The sequence below is a fragment of the Bacillus rossius genome, chromosome 12, assembly GCF_032445375.1.
Source record: "Bacillus rossius redtenbacheri isolate Brsri chromosome 12, Brsri_v3, whole genome shotgun sequence".
Taxonomy (NCBI): domain Eukaryota; kingdom Metazoa; phylum Arthropoda; class Insecta; order Phasmatodea; family Bacillidae; genus Bacillus; species Bacillus rossius.
The window spans coordinates 54,321,327-54,346,470 of record NC_086339.1 but is presented as its reverse complement, the minus strand read 5'-3'; the positions used below and the strand labels follow the sequence as shown (position 1 = coordinate 54,346,470).

General features: G+C 35.6%; 2 protein-coding genes across 5 annotated transcripts in view; one reads left to right on the top strand and one right to left on the bottom strand.

Moving 5' to 3' along the window:
• The window catches only part of LOC134537950 (maternal protein pumilio), a 448,094-nt gene extending 433,756 nt beyond the window's left edge, over positions 1-14,338 (top strand). For all 4 annotated transcript variants that reach the window (XM_063378958.1, XM_063378960.1, XM_063378959.1 and 1 more), the window contains one exon: positions 8,634-14,338. In XM_063378958.1, the coding sequence (XP_063235028.1) occupies positions 8,634-8,880 (247 nt within the window). In that variant the 3' untranslated portion in view covers positions 8,881-14,338. The remainder of the gene's footprint in view (positions 1-8,633) is intronic.
• A 1,680-nt stretch (positions 14,339-16,018) lies between these two features.
• LOC134537952 (alpha-1,2-mannosyltransferase ALG9) overlaps positions 16,019-25,144 on the bottom strand; it is a 231,049-nt gene continuing 221,923 nt past the window's right edge. The window contains exons 12-13 of the mRNA XM_063378962.1: positions 23,661-23,791; positions 16,019-20,366 (exon numbers count right to left, since the gene is read on the bottom strand). Coding sequence (XP_063235032.1) covers positions 20,240-20,366; positions 23,661-23,791 — 258 coding nt within the window. The 3' untranslated portion in view covers positions 16,019-20,239. The remainder of the gene's footprint in view (positions 20,367-23,660; positions 23,792-25,144) is intronic.

Here is a 25,144-nt window from a genome sequence, read left to right as displayed (position 1 = left end):
GAAACGAAATACAATCGGTAAATAAATTGTGTAGAGTGAAGACGAATCTACGTTTTTTTACCTTGATTTCGCATTCATCTCGGAATAGTCTAGATTTCACATTTTATAGCGGAAAAAATATAATTTAGCATATTTTCGGATCTATTTATGTTTGTAACTGTCTCCCCCTGAGACGTCGTCGCATGCATTTGTTTGTTAAAGTTTTTTTAAAGAATAATGTAACTTCTTTCTTTCTTGTACCTGCACTTTGCAGTAGTTTGGTAAATTCAATTTTTGTAATATAACTTCATTCGTGGAAATTATGTCCCTTTTTGAGGATCGTTGATTGAATCGCTTACTGTGTAGCCGGCTTACCCATTCAAATTATAATTGTCAACTAACTCGCTTTGTCAGAAATTGTCCATGCTTTATGTATTCAACCTTGCATTGTTTAAACTTAACATTATCAGTAATGTTAACGTAATATCAATCTTGAATTAATATTGAATTTGAATAAAATGTCTGTGTACCTGAAACCATTTACCTTGCTTGCCTAACTGCTCCAGTCACGTAAACCCCAGTCCTAGCCAGGTTCTGGTCTCCCTCCAACCCTAATAGGCCCCCACCTATTACATGTCAGCTGCTGTTACGGCGCGCCGGCTGGCTCTCTTTGTTCACCGAGCTGCGCATGCGCAGTATAACTCACTCAACGCTCACCCAGACTCGGAATTTCCATCAGCAGCCAGCCAATAGATGCGAGCTTAGCGGAAAAAATATAAGCTTTACCACCCGTGTACCAGTTTTGTCCAGTTTATTGGTATACGCACCAGTTTTCTCGCTGCCGTGACGTGTTCAAGTTTACGTCCATCTTCATGTCTTGATACCAATAATTAATTAATTACGATCCCCAGAAATAAATTGTTAGTTTAAAAAATATGCGTCAACTGTACAATACTTCCGAAATTATAAAATACATATAAAACAGTTACCAAGACTCCGCTCATTTTATCTTGCGAAGTTTGTCTCGTACCAGTATTCCGGCTAAGTTGTGACATAAATACAGTATCAGAAATAAACAATCAGCTACGTTCATACATTCGTGAGTTTACTTTTTTCCCTCGTGCATTTTAGATTGTCTCCTGCTATAATTACTCGGACTTTTACACGCCTAGGCTTAAATTATTACATGTTTAGAAATAAAAGCAACTTTTCGTGTTATAAAATATGTATATTTTGCGATTTAAAATGTTCATCGCCGACTATAAACGTTACGTTTTTCACGTTGTTTTAAGGCCTACTAGCTAATCTTATCTACTCTTAAAGTACCCACGGTATTTTCTGGTTGTTTATGGTTGTTACGTGACGTAAATAGCGGGATGGATTCGATTTTTTAGTCGTAATTTGCGTGAAAGTATTGTATTCAGGGTGACGATTGGTCGGGAAATTCGGGAAAACCTGGAATTACCCAGGAATATTTTGCCTCTGGAAAAATACTGGAAATACCCAGGAATTTATTTACCCCTCGGGAGATTTGCTATTCTTCCATACTGTAATTATCGTCTAACGTTAAAGTCGTTGATTATGTACATCTGCAGTTAATATTGATATTTTGAATATATATTAAATAGCAATGGATTGTGTAATAAATATTGAATTTTAGAATAAGAAACGACGTGGGAGAGTCAGCATCCATAGACGAAAGCATTATCGGCAATCCTGACGCCATTCATGTTTACGTGTGTGACTGTGATCAGAGAAACGTTTTTAGAACCTGACGCCAGAGCGCAGCAAAATTAAGATTGTTTACCGTGCGTAATTCCAATTTTCTTAAGAAAAAAAATGAAGTTTAATATTTTTATCGTTGGATAATTTACGGATTCAGTTTATTAAATTTTCATTCGGTATATCTTTTAACTAATTGTTATTGATTTTATAACAGCTAATACTTGTTTAGGTGTAAACTTTTATCTTGTCAATAGTTGGCAACACTTCATCTAATGTACCTACCAATATCCTTGTATCTGCAATGTGCATTTGCGCGGAAAGTAACGTAATTCGGCATTTTGTTAGGATATGTTTATGTAGGCAGTGTTTTTATTGTCATCAATGGGGCGGACTGCAGTTGTGAGTCATATGAAAGGAGTAAAACACACAGGATTTTCGGTCAATGCAGATTGTCTTACAGACAATATGGAAGAATAGACCCTCGTAGCGCACAGATGTGTGTATGATGCTGTCAGCTATCTGGGTGGGATTCAGTCAGTGCCACTTAACAAGCCTATCCTCCACGCAGCACGCATGCTCGCTTCACAGAAGCCCAGCAGGAACGCAGAGCAGCAGCATCAGCCCAGTTAGAGGAATCTCGTCGTCGCAAACTAAGCGATTTGGCTGTGAAGGAACTGGAAGCCAAGAAGTGTGTAAAATTCTTCAGAGGTTTAAAAAAAAACTGTGAAGCTATGAAATTACGTGCTGTGCTTACTGACAACATATATTGGTGTTCTTATATTTATTTTTAACCAAATTGATTGGATGTTATATTATTTTACATAATTTGAACTAATAATTTAGAGTTTCTAAGTTTTTCTTTGATATGACAAGTTATTCCAGCGTACCTTTTTCCGAGAAACATTTCCACATTTGTGCAGGTATGGTAATATTATATTTTTATGTGTAATTTAGTATTACAAAGAACGCATAGACTTAGTATAGAAAATGAGTTAAATATTCTGGAAAAATGAAAATAAATTTCTGGAAAACCTGGAAATACCCAGGAATTTTATTCTGGGGTTGGAGTAGTCATCCTGGTATTAGACTAAATGGGAACCAAACGGGACCTGAAGAATATAGTGCAAATAACGGGAAAACGTAAATAACGGTAACGTAAATAAGGGGTTTCGCTGTATGTGTACATTGTACAGTACAACCCTGTTATAACATTCTCCAAGGGACCAACATAAAAAAATGTTATAAGCAGGAAATCATCTTCACTTTGTAAAAATTACGCGTGGATTGATTAAATTAAAAAGTATAGGTAAAACAACACAAAATACAGGAGTAATACACTAAGTACAGCAATAGAGTGGAAAATTGGTTAATTTTATTTATAGATAATACCTAATAATATGCTAAAGAAAAAAAAAATGTTTTGTACGATACAGTTCAGAGTCGAAACAGAAATATTCAACTCTTTTGCAATCACAACACGCGTTTAGTTGGGGTTCCTGTCCACTTGGTTAATAAACTGAATTTTTTCAGCTACAGAATATATTTTCGCTTATATTTAACGGCCATCATAGCCGTACAAAAACCTGAATAAAATTTAAATACGGCGTATTTTAAATTAAATACGACCGTGACTACAATAAGTAAAAAAAATAAATAATTACGGTAAAGGTTAACCACAAACAAAAGCCGTGAATATATCCATAGAACAGTTAACCATCTCAAGGTGTTAAACCTTTGAAACAAAAACCAGCACCATAGACTACAGTAGCACTGTTTCCGACCATGTATCAGTGCACAAAATGCGCATCATAAGTATAAAGGAACAAGTCATAGGCTAACAAGTGCGAACAGGACGCCATATTGATAATCGATCCGGTGCAAGTTGTGGAGTGCGTGTGTACCACGTCTATGGTGAACTACTCAAATGTAAACATCTGATGTTTGTATATGCGTGCTGTATTTTCTAGCTATGGTTTCGCTCTAAATTATGACTTTGAAGGAAGGGATACTGCAAATTGTGGCAGTTATCAAAGCAAATTTGAACGTTAAAAGGCGGGAATGTAGAAATTTTAATATTGTTACAGGCGGGAAATTAAAGCATTGTGATAAATGGAGAAATGACGGGACCATGAAATTATGGTGTTATAGGCGGGAAAATGTTAAAAACGGGAATGTTATAACCGGGTTGTACTGTAAATAAATTTGCCTGTACCTATATAAACTTCTTTTTCGCATTTTAAAGCAAAATATTGCAAAAAAAAAATTTTCTTCACATATAGGTCGCACTTAATTTTTTCCCCATCAAATCTGGTAAAATTGCCGCGACCTATATGCGAGTAAATACGGTAATATGCAGTGTTCAGGTATAAAACCCGGACCATTCACTACAACCGGCAGCCATAACTCAGGTCCCCATGAGTCTAGGTAATAGATACCAAGAAGTACTTTAATGTGTTTTTGCTGGACACTGTTTGCAAAAAAGAAAATCTTTATTTATGCACTAATTTTTACTGAATTACTTAATGTAAATTCAAATTATTACCATCATAATTTTTCATTTGTATTTTCTCACTGTTGTCAAAAATTAGACATTAATTATATACAGTAGAACCTTGCATATCCGACCATGACGTGACCAGGCCATGGTCGGAACGGCCAAAAGGTCGGATATCTGGAGGAGCAATAAAAACTACTTTCTCAGATAGAAAAACAGCTATATCGTACTGTAATACAACTTTATTGTAAAGTATGTACTTATAAAAATGTTGCTGTATATATTTCAAACATTTACTGTTTTTAAATTAAATGAGATCAATAAAATCTAAGCATACCTTATTTAAAGAATTCAGTAATGGACTTTTGTTTTAATTTTGTCAATCTTGACTTTGCAGAAGTGTCCCTCCACTTTTTTGCCCACAATACGTCCATTGGGTTTGCATTTGGATGTTGCTCAATGTATTTCAGCGCAACTTCGAAGGCGTCCTTAGCAGCAGAATGACTCACTACGTTGTCACCGGTGGTTTCGTCTTCATCCGAGTCGATATCTTCTTCCACGGCTTTGTTCTGCACAACAGCGATAATTTCGTCGTCATTTAGTTCTTCATTGGTGTCTTCCGAAACATCAGCTTCAACAAACCACTCTTCTACATCATTCATCTGGAGATCATGCTGAAACACTTGTAAATTTTGTAATACTTCTGTGTTGTCTGTCTCAACTTGTGCTTCTGTCTTAGGTTCTTCTTGTTTCAATGATGGCCAAATCTTTTTCAAGCCTTCTGAAGGGTAGTTTAATTAATTTCGTCCCAGGCTGCAGCAACGGTGTAGATTGAGTCTTTTATGTTGAAACTTTTCATCGCCTCAAAAAGGTTACTTCCTTCTTCTGTTTTGTCCAGCAGAGAGCCGACATATTTTCTTCTGTATCTTCTCTTTAACAACTCGATGACGCCCTGATCCATAGGTTGTATTAAAGGTGTAACATGGGGTGGTAAAAATAAAGCCTTGATGTTTCCTTTATTTAATTCACATTCAGATGGGTGACTAGGAGCGTTATCTAACAGCAAAACAGCACGAGCAGGTAAGTTTTTAGACTTTAAATGTTTTTTTACTGCGGGGACAAATTCGCCAAAAAACCGCTCCTTAAATAAATCGCCATCCATCCAAGCAGATGATTGATTCCGATAGAAAACTAGAAGTGTTGCCATGTTTAGATTTTTGAATGCTCTTGGTTTCTTAGATTTTCCTATGACGAACAGCGGCATTTTGTGGCTTCCCGTGCCATTGCTACAAGTTGCAATTGTGAGCCTGTCTTTAGCCAGCTTTGTTCCTAACACAGGTTCATTTTTAGCAGATAGAGTGGTTTTTGGAAGCATTTTGTAATTTAGGCCTGTTTCATCTACATTGTACACTTGTTCAGGTACAAGTTTCTGTTCTGTGACCAACTTCTCAAATGTTGCTACAAATTCTGTAGCAGCATTATCATCAGCTGAGAGTTTTTCCCCCGCAATAATAAGATGTCGTATGCCATGACGCAACTTCCATTTATGTAGCCACCCTTCGCTAGTGTTAAATTTTTCTAGATCACCTCCCAGCTTTTCATGCAATTTTATGGCTTTTTCCTTTACGATGGGGCCTGACAATGGTATTCCCTTGCGCCTTTCCTGACAAAACCAAACCCATAATGCTTCATCGACAAGTACAAGTTTTGGTTTTTTCAACATTTTTCTACTTTTAAAGGCATCTTCTGTCTCAACTGTTGTTGAGTACGTTTCCAGATCTTTACAGGTTTTTTTCCAATCTTTTATCGTAGTCACCCGTACACCCAACTCAGAAGCTAATTTAATAACAGACTCTCCATGGTCCAATCGTTGTAAAATCTCAAGTTTTTGTTGCAGAGAAACACAAACACGTTTACATTTTTGAGTTGCCATTGTCACACACGTAAAGCACTACGTATTGCACACTTTAAATTCTGTAGTCGTGAATAAATAATGGGGAAAAACACAAACAGTATTGACGTTAACAAACACAGAACTGTACAAGATTATAGTCAGAGCACATTACACATCAAGATTCACGGCTGAACTGACAGTTTTTGACACGAAAACAAAGCATATCGTAGATGAGTCACTCCTTCAAGCCTAACAGGCTCACCAACCGGAAGCGCGTGTGAATCACCAACAGTCGGACACTAGGTCAGATATCGGGAGGAGTCGGTTGTGCGAGGTTCTACTGTATACGTAAAATAAATGTTCTGTAATGTTAGAATATCCCAATTCTTGTTTGTTGGACCATATATAGCTATATTGTAGTAAGGTTAAACTATATTTTGAAGCAAGCACCAAGCACGTAATCCTGAATTTTTAAGTTAGTGATGAACAGTAGGAATTACTATAAACTGTAGCGCCAGTGTCGCGTGCTAACATTCTCTCAAAGTCTGCCCTTAAGGCCAGTGTTGGCAGCCTGTCAGTACCGTTTTTAATTTTTAATGAATAAGTACTTCAAAAGATTCATGAGCTACAGCATTGTGTTCCCAACAGCATTTTTCATTTGGTATTTCATAGGTCAGATTTTCATGACAAACACGGGAATACAAATGTATGTAGGTATAGCATAAACAAACAGCGTAGATAATAGGCATGTTGTAATCGACGGAAATTTACTGCATCTCATAAATGAGGTTAGAACGGGCCTGGAATCAAATGGTACAAATAACTGGAAAACATTATAGTATTGGGTTTTAATGTATATTCCAAATTTTGATGCTCTAAAATAATGGTACTACAATTATGCAATAAAATGTGGCAGGCCTGCGCGAAAATTAATTTTTCATATATGAAGTAACCTTGACATCTAACTCTAAATTGCATATATTCATTTCCTTACGAATATTTGACATAATACATATTTGACATTGTATAGCTCAAGATTTTGTTGTATAGCAACGTTCACTGTTGAGGTTAAATTATTTGTTTAATATAAATGCCCTTTTTTGATGCATTAAAACATGAACAATAAGCAGTGCTTTAAACATACAGGTATTCAAAGTTTTGTCATTATTGTGATTACAATGGTCGTCATCTGTATTTGTAATAATATTATCTCATTTGTGTGTAACATGTAAAATTTAAAATGTTTTGTCATTACTTACATTTGGTATGATTGTAAATTTATAATTCCATCAAAGGTGTAATCAATTGTTTGTTTTTATATATACATAGATATTAATACATATATAAATATACATATATATATATATATATATATATATATATCTGTTTAGGCTAAGCCCTTGTTGTTATGGTATTTGTGTTTGATATTTAATATGAAGTGTTATCTTGTTGAGACTATGAATAATCGAACTATAATTCTGATTACTTGTTCTAGTATGGTAACTGCCCTACAAACACTTTAAGTACTTCTTGGTATTTTTTACCTAGACTCATGGGGACCTGAGTTATGGCTGCCGGTTGTAGTGAATGGTCCGGGTTTGATACCTGAACACTGCATATTAAATATTTTTTTTGTAATCTGAGAGGAGTTTGGATTAAATATGCTAATCAGTTTCCTAATTGTTGGTTGCATGTCAGTGCTTCCTGGTGTTACTTGCATGTCGGTGTTTCGGCTTCGTCGCAATTCATCATGTAATCTTATCACTAGACGTAGGCATTTCCACTCGAAATACTATCGTCATGAATTGTGTGACTATTTCACAGAAAAATGGTAGAATGTCTATAAAGAAAAATAAAAAAGAAGCTGGGAGCACCATAAAGCTGTAAGAAAATTGTTGGCTTGATTAAACAAATTCAAGCATCTAGAGTAGCCACATTAGTTTTAGCATTAAGCTGGTTTGTATAGCTGAATAAGTTCAAACACTGACAAGTGCTAAATCATTTCCTCCTTATGTTGTTTCATGCTTGTTTTTTTCTTCCCCCCTTGCCACCCTCCCGCTTGAAACATGTTATAACAGGGTTCTATGTTATTTGTATTTGTTTTTTCATGTTTACCAGTAGAAATAAAAAAGAAAGTCAACTACCATAAAATGTAAGCAAGAACTATTTTTAAATGGACTTCGTAATTATCACATTCATCTACTTTTAAAGGTTTATAAATCAATAATCAGAATTTATCTGCCACCATATGACACAGTAGCAGCTTACTTGCTGCATTTATCTACGACGAAACAAAATAAATAAACGTAAATAAAGGTTTTGGAAACTAGAGAACATTTGCAGTGTGAAATTTTTCGTTCCCTGTTACACTTCCCTGTATATATAAGAACTCAAATCACTATCAGTTTTTTTTTAAATATTATTGTAGTTATATGTATTCATAATTTTTTTTTTGTTAATATGCTGTTGTGAAGTATGTGCAGAGTAAAAGTTGCTAATGTTCAACACAAATTATACTGACTGTATTTTTTATTGTTGCAGTGCCTTGCATGTGATGATGAAGGATCAGTACGCGAACTACGTGGTCCAGAAGATGATCGACGTGTCGGAGAACAACCAGCGCAAGATCCTGATGCACAAGATCAGGCCACACCTGGTGTCGCTGCGCAAGTACACGTACGGCAAGCACATAATCGCGAAGCTGGAGAAGTTCTTCATGAAGGCCCTGAACAACGCAGGCGCCGGGTCGGAGCTAGGCCCCATCGGCCCGCCCAACGCCGGCCTCTAGGCGCGACGCTGCCGTTCCGTTAGGTTCATTTTATAACCATAACAGTTTTCTTTTACTTTAAATTTTTGCAATTGTAAATAAATACAAGGGAAAACAATTTTTTCTCCATATTTTTATAAAGCACTTAATTTTCATGGTTTTATTATTAGGTAGATGACTTGATGTTCCAGCATTGTAAGTTGATACAATGTTGAAGAGAAACATTATGGAATTTTCTTTTTATTTGTGATTTATTCAGCATTTGTGTGGTTAGATAAGTATTAGTGAAAATGTTTGCACATACTATATTTGGAAATGTGTTTTATTGGCTGACAATGTGTTGCACCAGAAATCAGCACAGCATTGCATTTTTAGAGTTGTAACCTTAAAATGTGTGGGATTGAAAGTTGTGATTTCTGGAGGATTACATTTTGAATAGGTGAAACTGGGGCTTTAGAAGTTTGGAAGGTTTTTATCATTGTTATGTTGGGTCTCTTGTCTCCTTTTATTTGAAACAAACCATCAAATTGTGATAACCCCCTCAGGTAATAGTTGCTAAGGCATATTGTTAACAAATTCTGTGGCCATGCAAGTATGTAAAAAGGGAATTTTTTTCTCCTTCACAGACCACAATAATTCACTTGTCATTAAAAGTAACAGTTTATCGATAATTGTTTGGTTATTTATTGAAGTTAAACGAATCTAAACGTATTTTCTGGCAATATAGAATGTCAAGGTCTTTTTATAAAATAAATGAAATAAAAGCTCTTTCTTGCTGATGAGAATCAATATTTGAGATACCTGTTGTACAAAAATCATTTGCGATCGAAGTTGTACAGTTTTTAAATATTATGTATAACAGTATCTAACTTGAAAATAATCAGGGTTAAAGTTACGTTGCATAGTGTTTTCTGATGGACCTTTTTGGAGTTTGTGTGTTGTACACTTGATGTGCTGTAATTCTGCTTCGGGCAACTGGAAATGGTTTGTTTCATCTTTATGGACCAAACAAACGTACATTTTCCTATTAGCTGTCTTGCTGAAGTCCACACTTGCTTTTACACCTGCACCTGTACATAAGTGTTGTAGACATACTGTAGTTGACAGATCTGAAGGCAGTGGCACTTGTGAGTTTCTTTTGTTGTGGATGTGTTGCTTGTTGTGTGCTAAAACACTCGTCATTTGTGTCGGAGCGGTTCGGCCTGAACTGCCTCACTTGTAAGTCTGTAGGTGCAGCAAGTGTGATGCATATGTAGCTTGTCACGCCATTCAGAAGGGGGTGTAACTGACAACATGCCACCTTGTCAGGTTGGTAATAGATGCTTAGTCTCTGTATTTGTCCCATATGCTGAGTGTTTTTAACCAGTAATGAACTTGTAAGCTGTAAGCGTGTGCTAGGTTTGTCTTTAGATGTAGCTGTGGTTGGGGGAGCAGTCCATGTCTTGCTTCGAGCGTAATCATGCTTCCATTGTACAGAGAGATTTTTAAATGACGTTTTTGTAAAAATGTGTTCAAAAAATTCCCGGCTTGTAAAATATGTCTCGAAAGGAATCCATACTGTACATTAATGTTGAAATGTATTTATTTTGTTGAATTTTGTACATTTTTGGTCTGAACCAGATGTTTTGTTCATATTTTATATGATTATCTACTTAAATAAACTTAAGTGTTCATAGTGTCTGCTTCTTGTGGGTGCATGTATATAAATAGCATATTTTGATACCCAGAATTTATTAATCTGCTTTGTATTTCGATTGCAGTTTTGTGTACATTGAGATGAAAATACAATACAGATGTTTGTGAACGATTGTATTTAATTTTGGAGCAGGATGTGGATTGCCCTTTCCCAACCTGTAATTTTTTACTAATCTGTAATGTGTATATATATACATATATATCATACTAACTACTTATATTAACTTTAAACATTCATATTGTAACAATTTATCATACAGTAGCTGTATTTTTTCACGTATTTTGCATGTGTTTTCTACAAGTTTCTGTAGCCACGTATACTTGAAACAGTGTTTGTTAGGTGTAAGTTAGCAATGGTAGCAGCGACTGATCTCATGATTCGCTAGACACCGAGCGAAATAATCTTTTGGTATTGAGAGGGTTTTAAGTACTGTATATTTCTCACGCTGGTCAGGGTAAAGTTTCAAAGGAAATGCTGTCAAAATTGTTAAACATGTAAGATACATACATGAAGTGGAAGTGGTGGTAACTAAATGAATTGTAATCCTCCTGCATCCAAATTTGGTGTTTTTAAATACTGAAAATTGACATTAGTGGTTGAAATATTTATTTTAAGTGGCAATTTTATGCCTTGTATAATTCATTTTTGGTATGGATCTGTAACAGGTTAGATATGTTTAGTTTTTTATGTGGTCACACGCAGGTGTGTTTATGTTAAAGATAATGTTTGATTAGAAAATATTGGTTTCTCAAGTGTTTTTTGGACTAGAATCTTATTTTATGTTTAGTACCCCATCAACCCTCGGCCGAATGCTTTTTGTTTGCATTTATTTTGGCTCAAAATATTTGTCCCTCTTACAGTGAGTAACTTTTGTTAAGAAATGTCCATTTTTGTAATTTCTTAGTGTGATTTTGAACATTAAGTAATATAAATATATAAATATATGAAATGTTCAAAGAGGTTTTTGTCAAGACTGATGTAAAAAAGCAAAACTAAATTCCTTATTGAACAAACTAACTTGCATTTGTAATATGTCTGTAACCTGCACACTTTCCATGTTTATATATTGTATAAATGGTAAAGCTTATTAAGGAAATTAGGTTGTTTTATACGTATATATAAATATGTATCTCTGTGTATCAGCCTTCGTTCATTCCGTGATTGAATGTTAAATTACGCTGAAATAAATATGCCAAAAGCTGCTGAAATCAATTATAGTTTATGTATCATACGTGTTGAAAGAATATCACTGGGTTGCAGGTTTTTCTTACTTGTATAATAGATACTGTATATGTAATGTGTAGCTTGTTTGTATGTGTTTTTAAGAACGTTTTTAACATTGTAATGAATGCTCTCTGTTTATTTTATACATCAGTATCAATTTGTTTTTATACATCTTATGATTAGTTATAGCTGTGCATGTCCTGTGTAGCTGGAACTGCATCAATATGGAAAATGCATTTAGGAAATCATGGTGTAATTCTGGATAAAGAGTTTAAAATCTAGTATGCAACAAGCATCTCAAGAATATACTTTGTCTCATTTTGAATTGTTTCACACTGGCAGAAAATTAACACTTTGATGTGTGTTGGAGAAAGTGGCAAGCAACAACCCTACTGTGAAAACCTGTTGCAATGCTTCTGGTGGAAGGGAGGGAGGGGAAATATGCTGTACAGCTCAAATGGCCACTTAATAAGGTTTCACTTAACGTGGCTACACATGAAGAACCCAAATACATACCACTCTTAGTTACTATAATCAGTGCATTATTTCATTGAGGTTAGGTGAGTAGTGAGATACAACCTGATGCTTCCTCCTTGTCACACAATAGACACTTACACGTTTTGTACTTCATTTGCATTGTCACTTGGTAGCTGTGGGACTTTTTTCTTATTAACTTTTAATGTTATAATTGTATTATTGAAATTCAAAATTGTGAGTTTTGATCAGCCTTGAAGTTTGCCAAGCAAGGTGAGATGGTTCTGATGTTGGTACTAATTAATGTTGATCATCAGTTCACAAATAGCCGAAGCTAAGTTCTATGCTAAGTTGACTTAAAATTTAGCCCAGAAGCTTTATTGCAAGCAGTATCAAAATATTTGAAATTGCAAGATGGTGATGTCTAATCCCTTAAGTCCTATTACTAATTGTCAGAACAAACTGACAACTTGGTGCAACAGTACAGTCCCCATGTTAACATAAAAAACTATTTTACTATGACATGACTTTCTTTGCTACCTTATGTGATTAGGTAGATTACCAACAAACATCTGTGTCTTGAAATTATTAAACCAATAACATTTGCTAAAATTTTTGATCAATTGCTTCAAAGTTTTTTTTTTTATTATTTACTTGCTATTGATGTCAGGAATTGATTTCGTTTGCATTGCAGTGGATCTTTGCATTGCTTGGAATATGTTTGGTAGTAGCACCAAATTTCATAAAGCCTAAGATGTTGGACAAATGTTGGTGCAGTTCTTGGATGTTTGCATGATGTGTTCCACATGGACTCATTTACAGCAAAAGGATAAATTATTGCTTTTTTTTTTTTTTCTATTGAAGTGTTTGCATCATGTAATATTTATTTAAATGGATTGACTCTGCGAAGGTTGTATAGTCCATTCTGCAGAGCAGTGTAGTTCATGTGCATGAACGCTGTCTGCATTCACTTAGTTGCGGTTTGCTTGCTACCAGCATTCCTACGCAGCAACGCTCTAGGGTAGTCCTGATCAAACTGCATACGAGCATCTCTAGATCCAATGACTTTTCTCTACGATTTGATTGTGTCTGACGAGCAGTCTCGAGGTTAACTGTTATTTTCCAGTTTATCAAGTCGGCCTGTAGCCCGTTTGCTATGCCTTTGGTTCAGACTAAAGAAACATGTGTGATCACCTGTTACTTTTTTTTTTTTTTTTTTTTACTGATCAATGAAAAGTTGCTAAAAAACACAAATATGTTATTTTGCCAATGATTTCAATAAAACATTAGGGATTTCAGTAGTCACTGGTTAAAGGCATTTAAGAATAAGTGAAATTGCTTTTTTGTTTGCTTGAGAGATATGTCTCTGAAGACGTTGAGTTGGTACTTGGTTGGTGTAGCAGGAACCCCAGCAACGCTCTAGAGGACAGGTGTGTGTGTTTGCTGGTCGCAAGAGCGCGCTGTAGAGCTTGCTGTGAGTGCAGTGGTCATGGTGGATGGTTTATTATCTTGTATCTATAGTGTAACTAGACTATGTATAGTGTAAAGTAGTTGACCAAAGTGCTGCTTCTCATTTTTTTTTTTTTCTCTCCTCGTGCATGCTCTTTTTGGTTGCGTAAGTACATATTTATTTGGATTTGGTAGTTGCTGTAATTGGCCATGAGAAAGTTTAAGTAAACTCCTTCGAAATTGACTAAACATAGTTATCCAAAAAGTGAAGTATCTACAATTATTGAACAATTAAATTTTTTGTTTAAAATTCTTGTGTATCATGTATTTTATTTTAAAGGTGGATTAGAAACATTCTGCGTAGCTACTTTTCACTTTGACTATGTTTTGAGTTCTTTATTTTACAGCTGTATGGTAGTATTTATTATATGGTTAAAGCAGAGCATTAATGATAAAAGCAACCTTGAGTGCGTGAAAGGAGCGGAGCGGCAACAGTACACGTTCTTGCCCGTCTAACTTGTTTTATATTTGCATAATGTTGAATTTATTCATGTAGAAAATTAAAACAAACGTAACTTGTATATGGTTGTACAAATGTAACAGTTTTTGTGAGAATAATAAAACTTTCTGTATTGATTCACAGTTGTGTAAGTAGTGTTGCATGTTTGATAAAAAAATTCTAATTGAATTCCTCTGCATTCCTGGGAATATTTACGAGTCCTAATTGGCTGCATCGAACCCAAAGTTTGTTGTATCTTAAATATACTTAAATATAAACACAGTAAAACCTATTTATTGCGACCACCTCTCCATACAACCCGATTTCGAGGAACTGTGAAAACATTGCCGAAAATCGGACAGAAAATAAGTTTCTTGTGGTGAGAAGCATGTTACTGCGTTTCTCTTGCAGAGTGCTGTACTGCCGTAGGCAGCACATATCTATAAATAAATATCACTTCCTGAAAACTGAAAATTTCAGAAAACATCTATTACGACCCCCGCTCTTTTACGACCCTATTCCTGGGAACGTGAGGAGTCGTTTCAGAGAGGTTTGACTGTGTATAAATTTTACTCGTCTTAATAGCTTTAGAGTTGTTTTGGTTTCATTTTATCACCGGATCACAGCTGCATTGTAGTATTGACTGCACTTCTGTATTCTCCCGTTTCTAATTTGCGGGCACCAACCACTTTTATACTCTTATGGGTGGAAATTCCTTTTGAAACTGTCAAGTTTGTTATAATTATAAACCTACTAAAATGGTTTACAATCGTATTGTGCAACGGTATAACACGCTATACAGCCAGAAGCTGCACACCTCGTGTGTGCTAGCCGGCGGCATGGCGAGACAGCCTCTACCCCTGAGTGTTTTAGTGTTGGTGATTTTTAAAGCAAAAATGTTTTTGTTGGTGCTTAACAGTAACATCCCACGCTCAAGCATTCCTTTCTCACGCCTCATCTGCCCTGGAAGTAGTGGTCCTGTTGAAAATAATGGACATTAGCACAGTTGCATCTCTGACCCATCTGTGCAAATATCAGCTTTTTTAGTTCGAATCAAATACAAATACGACTATCAAATTCAAATAGTAAGAATTAGAATCCACATATAAGAAATACTATCGTAAGAAAAAGTAAATGTGTAGTGGCTTCTGGGAAATAAGATAAATAATACTAAAGTAAAAGATCAGTTAGGTTAAGTCAGCTACAATTACTACAGGTAAAATTTTGTTGAATATTCAGATTTTGAAAGGAAAAAATAATTATTTTTCAAAGTTAATCAAACTAGGATCTGCAAACAAATATTTTAATAAACGGTGCAAAGCGAATATGTGAATATTTTAGGCCATTGCAGTATGTGTGAAGAAAGTTCATGAGGGTGGGTTTAAAAAGATTGTACAATGTGCAGGTTTAATCTAGAGTTAAATATGATGTAGGTCTAAAAAGATTTTTTTTTTTTTACTTGTTTGATTATTTTACTACAGTAGACTCCCGATTATCCGGTTTGTGCCATATTTCACTTCCATAAACCATAAAAACCAAAATAATTTTATGACTTTTTTTATGTTTGTATTCTATTGATGTGACTGAGCATTTTATGCTGTGATTCTAGACGAATAATGCTGCCAAACACGGTACATTCATAGTTGGGTGAGATTTAAAGAAACTACACCTTGAACGAATTTCATTATTTATGATGAAATTTCGCCATGGCATTGTTGATGCGGTCTATGTTGTTACCACTCACCACCTCCAGCTAGCTCCAAATTAGGTGAGTGAACATACAGGTTGGTAGCAGGTCACGAAATTCTTATGCAAAGTTTCATGTATTATCTTTTGTTTTTATTTACTTAAAATCATAATATCTTCTGCACAACAGAACACACAAAAATATTAAACTGTACATCCAGAAAAGAATAAAACACGGAGCCTTCGCTCGGCCCGGTGCCTGAACAACGACCACCTTTACAGCCTTCCTTCCCTCTGTGCAGGCAGTGGCCTGGTTCTCAGCCAATCACGGCGCATGGCAACAGAAACTTCCACGAAATGCTTACTTCTGTTCCCACAATGCAGCGATTTTCTCTCTCGCACACTCCCCTGTGACAGTGACCCACACGCCTAGCGTGTGAAACCAAGCCTCGGTCGTGGAAAAAACGAAGGAGAATTACGTCAACACGCCTTCCCACACAAAGAAGCCAGCAAAAAAAAAAAATCCTTGAAAAATAAACTTATGAATTATAAAAATAATAAACCCACAGAATTAAGTTCACAATAACTTCTAAAAGAAAAAACTTTACATCATTTGATAATCTAACCTGAAATATGACAAAAATGTAGAGATGGGTCGAGTCTTGGTTTATCGAGTCGAGCCGAGCCGAGCCGAGTTGGGTCAGATTGACTCGACTCGAAAACAGTCTCACATATTTTATCAAGTTCGAGACTCGAAACACGTTTCGAGTTAAGTACCAGCATCGTGACATTATAGCACTTTATTATAGGTTGTCTTGACGTTTTTGCCAAGTCATTAATACGGCAAGAAATGATAATGACCTTTAAACAAAACAAATCCCGTGCAAACCTAACCTTGCCCGCTACCATGCTACGGCGCTATGATAGGTACAAGTGCAACCAAACCTAGGCCTACCACTACCTTCATTTATGAACGTGATTTTGTCGATAGTGGCGACAGTTTATAGGACAAAATTATGTCACATGACCATTTTATATAAAAAAAATGCTTGGAAAACAGCGTGCACTGTTTTCATTTTGTTTTTCATCCTGTGTTTACTTCAAATACGGTACCGCATTTGTTTACAAAATATGTCAATGGATTTTCACTGAAACAAAATTTGTTGCAAAACGCACATATATTAATAATCATCACGTTTATCGTGCCCCGTTTATAATAACTCGTATAAACAAGAGATTTCCGTAACCTAAAAATAAAAACATAAAATAATTATATTGTAATATTTAGTAAATAACACCAAACCGTGATGCGTGAAAATGGCTGCGTGTAAGGCCAGCCAGACTTGCATTTTGGAACTAAATTTAGCTGTGCTTCGCTACGCAGCGCTGCGTGACAATAACGTTTAGGATAAAATACTTTCTTTTTGTTTGAATAAAATATAATAATAACAACGCTCATGCATTTTATTTGGCAATCAGTTACTGATCGCCAAATCAAATGCATGAAATATTTATTTAAAAACATATTGATATTCTTGTAGTTGTAACAAGTTCCGGGCGAATAATCTTGCCGCGGAAAAAGTATTTACATTGAGAATGTGACGAGGCCTATATCCATTGAGCTGTTTGTTCATGTGGGGATCTGCCGGTGGATCGGAAAAAAAAAAGTTACGTACCTCGGGAAGCCTTCTTTCCACAGACGAAAGAGCCAAACTCCCGATCGTACATCTTCGTTTTTTTTTTTTTTTTTTGTTAATTGTAAATAAATATGGCGGTGTTGATAAAAGGAAATACCATAAACAAGGCAACTGTATTTATTTGTACGCCGCCATATTTTTCGTTTGCAGTGTGTCCGTGAATGTTTATTTTGGACAACTCATGATAACTATGGTCAATTAGGTTAGGTTACCTACATTATAAATACTTTAAAACATTGTGGACGGTTGATATGGTTAGGATAGCTACATTAAAGATACTGTGAAATCATGTTGAAATAAAGCTTAGGTTTTTTATATTTAAATAACAATGATTTGAATTAATCATTTAAAATATTTAAATAACAATGATTTGCTAATTAATCATTTAAAATATTTAAATAATGCAGATGCATCTTGGATACACAATTTTTATATCAATGGGTGTTGTAATATTTTATTTATCATATTCGACGCAAAAAATTATAAAATTATGAAACTCAAACTGACTCGACCTCTTCAAAAATTTTGTGACTCGAACTCGGCTCGACTCGAGTCGACTCGACTCGACTCGAAGCCAAAAAACCTCAACTCGTCCATCTCTACAAAAATGTATAACAAATTATTATTACTGGGTCTCATGGGGAAGTGTTCACAGCGCCCTCAAGGAGGGGCGGGCACAAAGAGCAGCGCGAGTGAAGCACGGCTAGTACCAAATAAAATATTTGATATTGTCAATGCATTTGCCAAAAAACAGTTTATCCTAATACACATACATACTTGTATACACATAAAGACATAAACATACACTCTCCAACATATACAAAATTACACCCTTAAAACTTATTAGAATGTAGGCCTATACATATCATGCACATAAATAAACACGGATATTTTAATTACAGACCAAACACACAAACATATGTACACACACACATGCATTTAGTGTATGTACATATAATAACATTTTTTTTTTTAACAAATATACCTACACATATATACCGCTGCAATTTTTCTCATTAAGATGCAGTCAATTTGTACTGAATTAAAAGTAAAAATTAATTTCACCCACACTGCAAATAAACACACTTACTGGAATGCTTCCCAAATTTGCAGGACAGATTCTGCCGAACTAATACTTGAATCTGGCTTGATTTCTTCTAAACCACCCACATTTTCATGTAAAAATCACTGAACAGCTTGGTATTTTTCTTGCTAGCTTGTAAAAACTTGTTTCTTTTAGATTTTAAATTCTGTCTGCCATTCCTTAATTTTTGGGTGGACACTGTACCAAGACTGAACCAGCGCCCACCACGTGACGTGATGTGACGTGACGTGACGTGACGTGACGTGACAAGCCCACACCTCACGTCGCCGCGTCCCACTCATTCACCTCGTAGCGTGGATCTGACTTTTGTTGTGTCTTACAAAACTATATGGTAGTACATATATATTCCATGTTTATACTGGTTTTATTATTTCTTCAGCTTTTATGAAATTAGCTGATTTTATGACCACTTGCAAATTTTTGAATGTTATCATTCAGTAGTTCACATATATATTACTTGCGCTATACCACAAAATGAGCAGATTTCGTCAAATTTTTTTTTGAGATCCATTCTGCAAGAAGTGCTACAAGACAAAACTTTGTGCTCATGTAGTTCACAAACTATCGGTTTCACAGTCAATTCTTCACACAACAAAATTTGTTTATACATAAACATTATTTTAAGATTATAATCAAGAAGAAAAATTGTGTCATACAGACTTAAAATGAAACATCTAAAATGTTTCAAGTTCCTATGTATAATCTCCTTTTTAACTAATGTTTTGTGCAGAATGCAGATGTATTGTACAGGTTTTTCATTACAGGAGCCTAAGGGCTGAAATAATTAAAAAAAACAAAAAAGTATTGAGATCACTTAGTTTATATCTAAGTTTGAAACTCAAAATCAAACGTTGCTTTCCAAACAAAGCACCATGTAACCAATGCAACAACAATATGCTTGGCATGTTTGCCCAATCGGAAAGAACTGCTTTTACCGATATTTACCTTCACCACTAACAAAAAACAATGATGAGAGGCAGTGCATGTACTTCATATCTATAGACTGTCTCTCTTGTATTGCATGTGGAAGCGTATACAATTCTAAAAAAGAAATATGGTCAAGTGTTGGATAAAGTCATAATTTTAACATGATGATTTGCATAGGTCTACTATTCCAGGCAGCTTAACAAAACATGTTTTATTTTATGCCAAAATCTTTTTCATATTATAATCAAAATGAAACTTAATTTTTATTTGCAATGCAACAATCCCTACTTAATATAATTGTAGACCGAAAAATGACTTAAAATTTTTTTCATATCAGCGTTTTTATTGCGATTGTTTTATTTCCTCAGATAATTATAGGATTCCTTTGGTATAGAATCAAACATTACTGATGCTATGCAATATAAACAAATTCACCTGAATAACACACACACATTTCTTCTACATGAATCCAACAGTTACCCTTATTTTAATTTTTTTTTTATTTTCAATGCTAGGTATAGGGTTAAAATTTACCTTTAATGCCACACAAGTTATTGTGACACATGCAGATAATGAATGACTGGCTGTCACACGCGGTACGGAGCGTCCGGAGCAGGTACGGTCTACCTGGCCGGGGCGTCTCTCCTGCTCAGTCGCAAGCTCGTGGACTGCAGCAAGTTGTAGGGGGCGTAGCGGCAGTACTGCGGCGACACCAACGGGATGTAAAATGCTCTGAAGAATTTATTTGACCTGAAACAAAAATTACAACTCATGTCAGTGGTAGTTACTATCAAATGCAGAGAATAAATTATACAATCTATAAGAACAGCCACTGACACCAATATTGTATTTAAAAGTGAAGTTTTTAAATTTATAATATTATTTTGTAATATTGAAAACTGTCCAACAATTGATCAAAAGCAGATTACGGCAAGGAATGTAACTATGACAGACAAACTTTACGGAAGTAACAGAATACTGAGAAGAAAAGAAATTGAACACAGTGGAAAGTAAACACGAACTGTAATACACAGACGTCAGCGGGGGCTTCGCCTCGTAAGCCTGGCCCGACTCTGTCCAGCTCCCCTCCCCGGCATCTGTACCGCCGACGTACGTAGACGCGCGTGTGTTCAATTGCGCGCCACGGACTACCGCGGCAGTGCGACGTCACCCAGAAACCAACAACAACAATTATTATTTCAGTATTAATATATAAAGTAGCTGATGTTTAAGGTTCTGAGCTCGGATGAGGGATTGTATAAATTATAAGAGTGTTTTGTCTCTTCCTTAAAACTAGCCCTTGGCGCGGAATCATATACTAATAAGAATAACAGTTTTGTTCCGGCGGGAAGCTGCCAGTACCTCTTCGTCATCGGCCGAGACCAGACGTGTCGCCAACCCCGTGGTATCCGTGTAGGCTGATCAGAGTGGCGTGCCTGGCGCCTAGAGCGGGCTAGTATCTCACCTCACACGGGCCACGTAATGCCCTGACCGGGAGTGGTGGACTGCCCCGGGTAAGCAGCTATGTCCTCAATACATTACATAGTTGTAATTATTTTCTCTATTTGCTATTAGAGGCAAGGCTTTTTCATGGTGAAGTGAATACACCTCATAATAACCCCCAAATGCAACGCAAAACAGTAAAACACAAAATGCAACAAAATTCAACCAGATACCTAAGTTTGAATATTACAATGTATGGTTTTTCTAAGTATGATAAAAAAGCAAAGAATTAGAAAATAGTGTAACTAAAACCACTTACTTAACAGTTTAAGCAGCCAATATTTGACACTTTAGACATGGCTAAAAGCCTACGGAGAAACATCACAAAGAACTTTATAAACCTAAAGATTTTTCGATTCATATTAATAGTATTGTAATAATACCACAGGGAGATAAAATTGATATTTAAATTTAAAACTTATCAGCACCACAAATAAATTTAAACCACACAATTAATCAATTAATAATTTTCACATTTTAATGGTAAAAATATTTTTAAAAAAAATCATACAATATTGCATAAATAGACAAATGTTACGTCTTTCTTCATAAATTGTTGAAGCTGTTGATAAACACAATTGTGCTTGATATGTACTTTAATGATATAAATTTTAATGATGAAAAAGACTAAATTAACTATTTTAAATGATTAACTCTTTTTTTATAACCATATAAGGTAATAATCAGACAGAGCAGCTTTTTAGAACGGAAAGAAAAAATGGGAAAACATGGATTTCTCACACTACACATGTCCTTAAATTTACTCCGAAGGGATTGTTACGTAATTCCTACTAATTTGTGAAAAATTAAATTTTTATATCTTACATTACAGTTCTTATGCTCTTATGCTGTCGCCACCATTAATTGTTTACCCGCAAAAAATAGGAATATATGTTTCCGTATACTTCAGATATTCCTGTATTTACCCTGAAACAAAGGTTTCTTAATTCCTACTGGTTTGTGAAAAAATAACAGTTTACAGCTTACATTAAAATACCTATGTATTCACGCAATCACAATCTTCATTGTTTATGCGTGTAATTTTTTTTAAATTTTTTGTTTACAGAACTTTAGTCAATGTAGGAGCTGGTGTATTATTAAATTTGTTTAAATAACGACTGTATTGCAGTTATAAGGAGTTTGTAATGCTTATATTTTATGTTTGTTGTTTTATTAGAATAAGTAATTGTATTACAAAATGTTTGTTTTGTTACAGTGCATTTAAAGTACGTACTATTTTGAATCACGTTGGTCTAATGGGAGGCAAAAATTTGAACAGAATTGTCAAATTCATTCATTTTCTTTGAGGAATATGTGCTGTGCATTTAATTGACTGAAACATTGAATTTTGCAGTCTTTCAGGGAATTCTTTGATTACAGCCATCGTATATTCTGTGTTTGATATGGCTGGTGTTTCGTGTATCCCAGTTTATCCCTGGATCCTGAAGGCTTGATCCTGTGGTACATGATGCTTGCTGCTTTAGTTCAGAATGTCAGAAGAATTTGGACATGAAAGAAATTGCGAAATAATTAAGAATTATGATTGTAGATTGAAAAAATTCAGTTTTATTCGACATACGATCATAATTATATGACCATATTTTTTTTTATGTAAAGGATCTTTCAACGTACTGAACTAAAACAGCAAGCATCATGTACCACAGGATCATGCCATCAGGATCTATCAACGCACTGAACTAAAACAGTAAGCATCATGTACCACAGGATCAATCCAACAGGATCATGCCATCAAGATCTTTCGATGTACTGAATTAAAACAGCAAGCATCATATATCACAGGATCAAGACAACACAATCATGCCATCAGGATCAAGCCTTCAGGATCCAGGGATGAACTGCAATATATGAAACGAAAGAATTAGCATATTTTTAACTCTCCATAGTGTGCCGCAAATTTGAAATAATTACCACAAATTTAGTTTTCACCTAAATTCTCTTATATAAACTTTGTTAGCCCATTGTTCATCCTGATCAAATCTTTCCTGCTAGAGTCCCGCTACGGTTTCCCAGCGCCGCAACCGATAGCCCGGTGTGATTTCACCAGGCAAGTTTCAGAATCACTTTTTTTCCTGCCTCGAGCCACGAACGTGACCAGTAACAGTGACTGAGAGTGCAGAGGGCAGCCCACTTCCCAGAGCTCAGCTCCGGTCACGCGACCGTATAGGCGCTCCCCCTAACACTTCTCTCACAAGCCAGCCAGCGCGCCGACCGGGTCTTTGACCTCCGCTCCCGGCGAGCCTAAACCAAGTCCAAGGTCTTCTCACTGGCCAGCAAAAGATCTGCCTTCGCCATTTCGCGGCGAAAATGACAAACACTCAACACTAGTTCCACGAAGTCTAGCTGCCGCCACCACACCTATTTACAACCGAACCATCTATCAATACTTGTTATAAAAATGACTATACACTGGACAAAACGAGGGTTAGGAAAATGGGCCAAAAAGCAGTCGAGTCTCTCGCCCAAAGCCAGATGAAGTACGAGACTGTATGAGTGGTGCGTGCAAAAACCGTGCATACTCACCGTGCTGCGTCCAGGAAGGGGATGGACTTGATGACTGACCAGTGTTCCTTATCAGCGGAGTAGTTTGGTTGCCTCTCTGACTCTGCGCCGATATCCAGATCCACCAAGAAGTGGCAATGCTGGACGTCAAACTGAAACATGCAACCGTGTTCGTGTATGGTGGGTATCATCCTTAGTTTTCCGTGTGCTCTGTTGTCAGATATACACCATAAAGCACAACTTTGTAACATATCTGAAACATAGTATTCTGTACAGTAAAATTCTGAATGAGAATTTTGGAAATACATTTTCGTGTTTTATTTCAACAAGAGCATATTCTGATGATATTATAATTAATTTCCAAGGAGTTGTAACCAAAAGCCGCCATCTTGGTTTTAACTGTTTCTGTCAACAAGTTGTTTTTATATAATTTAATAGTACATTTTTCTGCTGTTTTGAGCATAACACAATTTTATAGACTACCTTGTTATTAATAGTGACATACTGCTACAAATAGTTTCTTCTGTGAAATAGTAATTGACTTATTTACGATGGCCAAAAACACAATTAGAGCGATTTTCAACTTATAGTTGCATGCAAGTAAGCTACTACTGGGAACATGGTAGTAGATTGACCATAATGTAAATATTTAACTATACATCATTTCAACCACAGTGTTCACACACATTATGTCCACAGCATAACATCCATGTTTAAAGAGAATTATGTTTACTTTTTTCGAAACCCATACATGATACATGATACGTGCGTGCGTGCGTGTGTGTGTGTGTAATTTGTCACATGCCCACCAACAGTCGTAGACTTTAGTGGTGGGCACTACATGCAATAACTGGAACACAGTTATCACTACCAGTGTATGGACTCCCACCTCCGTCGGTACCGTAGGAGGAAAACATCCACAGATGGCCAGCAAACGAGAGCAAGAGTACCACACACTAGCAGTGATAATAACAAAACAGACAAAACACTAACAAGGTAAAAGAACCATAACACATAAAACATATAGGTAAAATCATATCATTAAGTGTTAAGAGAACAATTGAAGGAAAAATAATATAGATATGACAGACATAAATCAGAATTTATAATTAAACACTGTTAGAATTCAAGTGGTTTGTTTCTTATAAGTCTATAAATTATATCATTATTAGTATGAAGAGTACACAGAGTAGAGCGTAAGCGGGAATTGAATTGAGGAATTCTTAAGGCAGTATTGTCAAGAAAATAAGGACATCTGAATGTATGAATGTAACAATTATGAACAAAAAGGGCATCATGATAGGCCCTACGGTCTACCAGGGGTGTCCAAGTAGGGCGTGGGAGATTCCTCGTAATAATTAAATCTATAACTTTATTTTGAATACTTTCAATTTTTTCAGTATCTGTTAAGTTGATGCCATTCCAGATAACAGAACCATATTCTAATTTTGATCTTATAAGTGCCATGTAAAGAGAGATAAGTGAGTCTGAGTTGGTTGCATAAG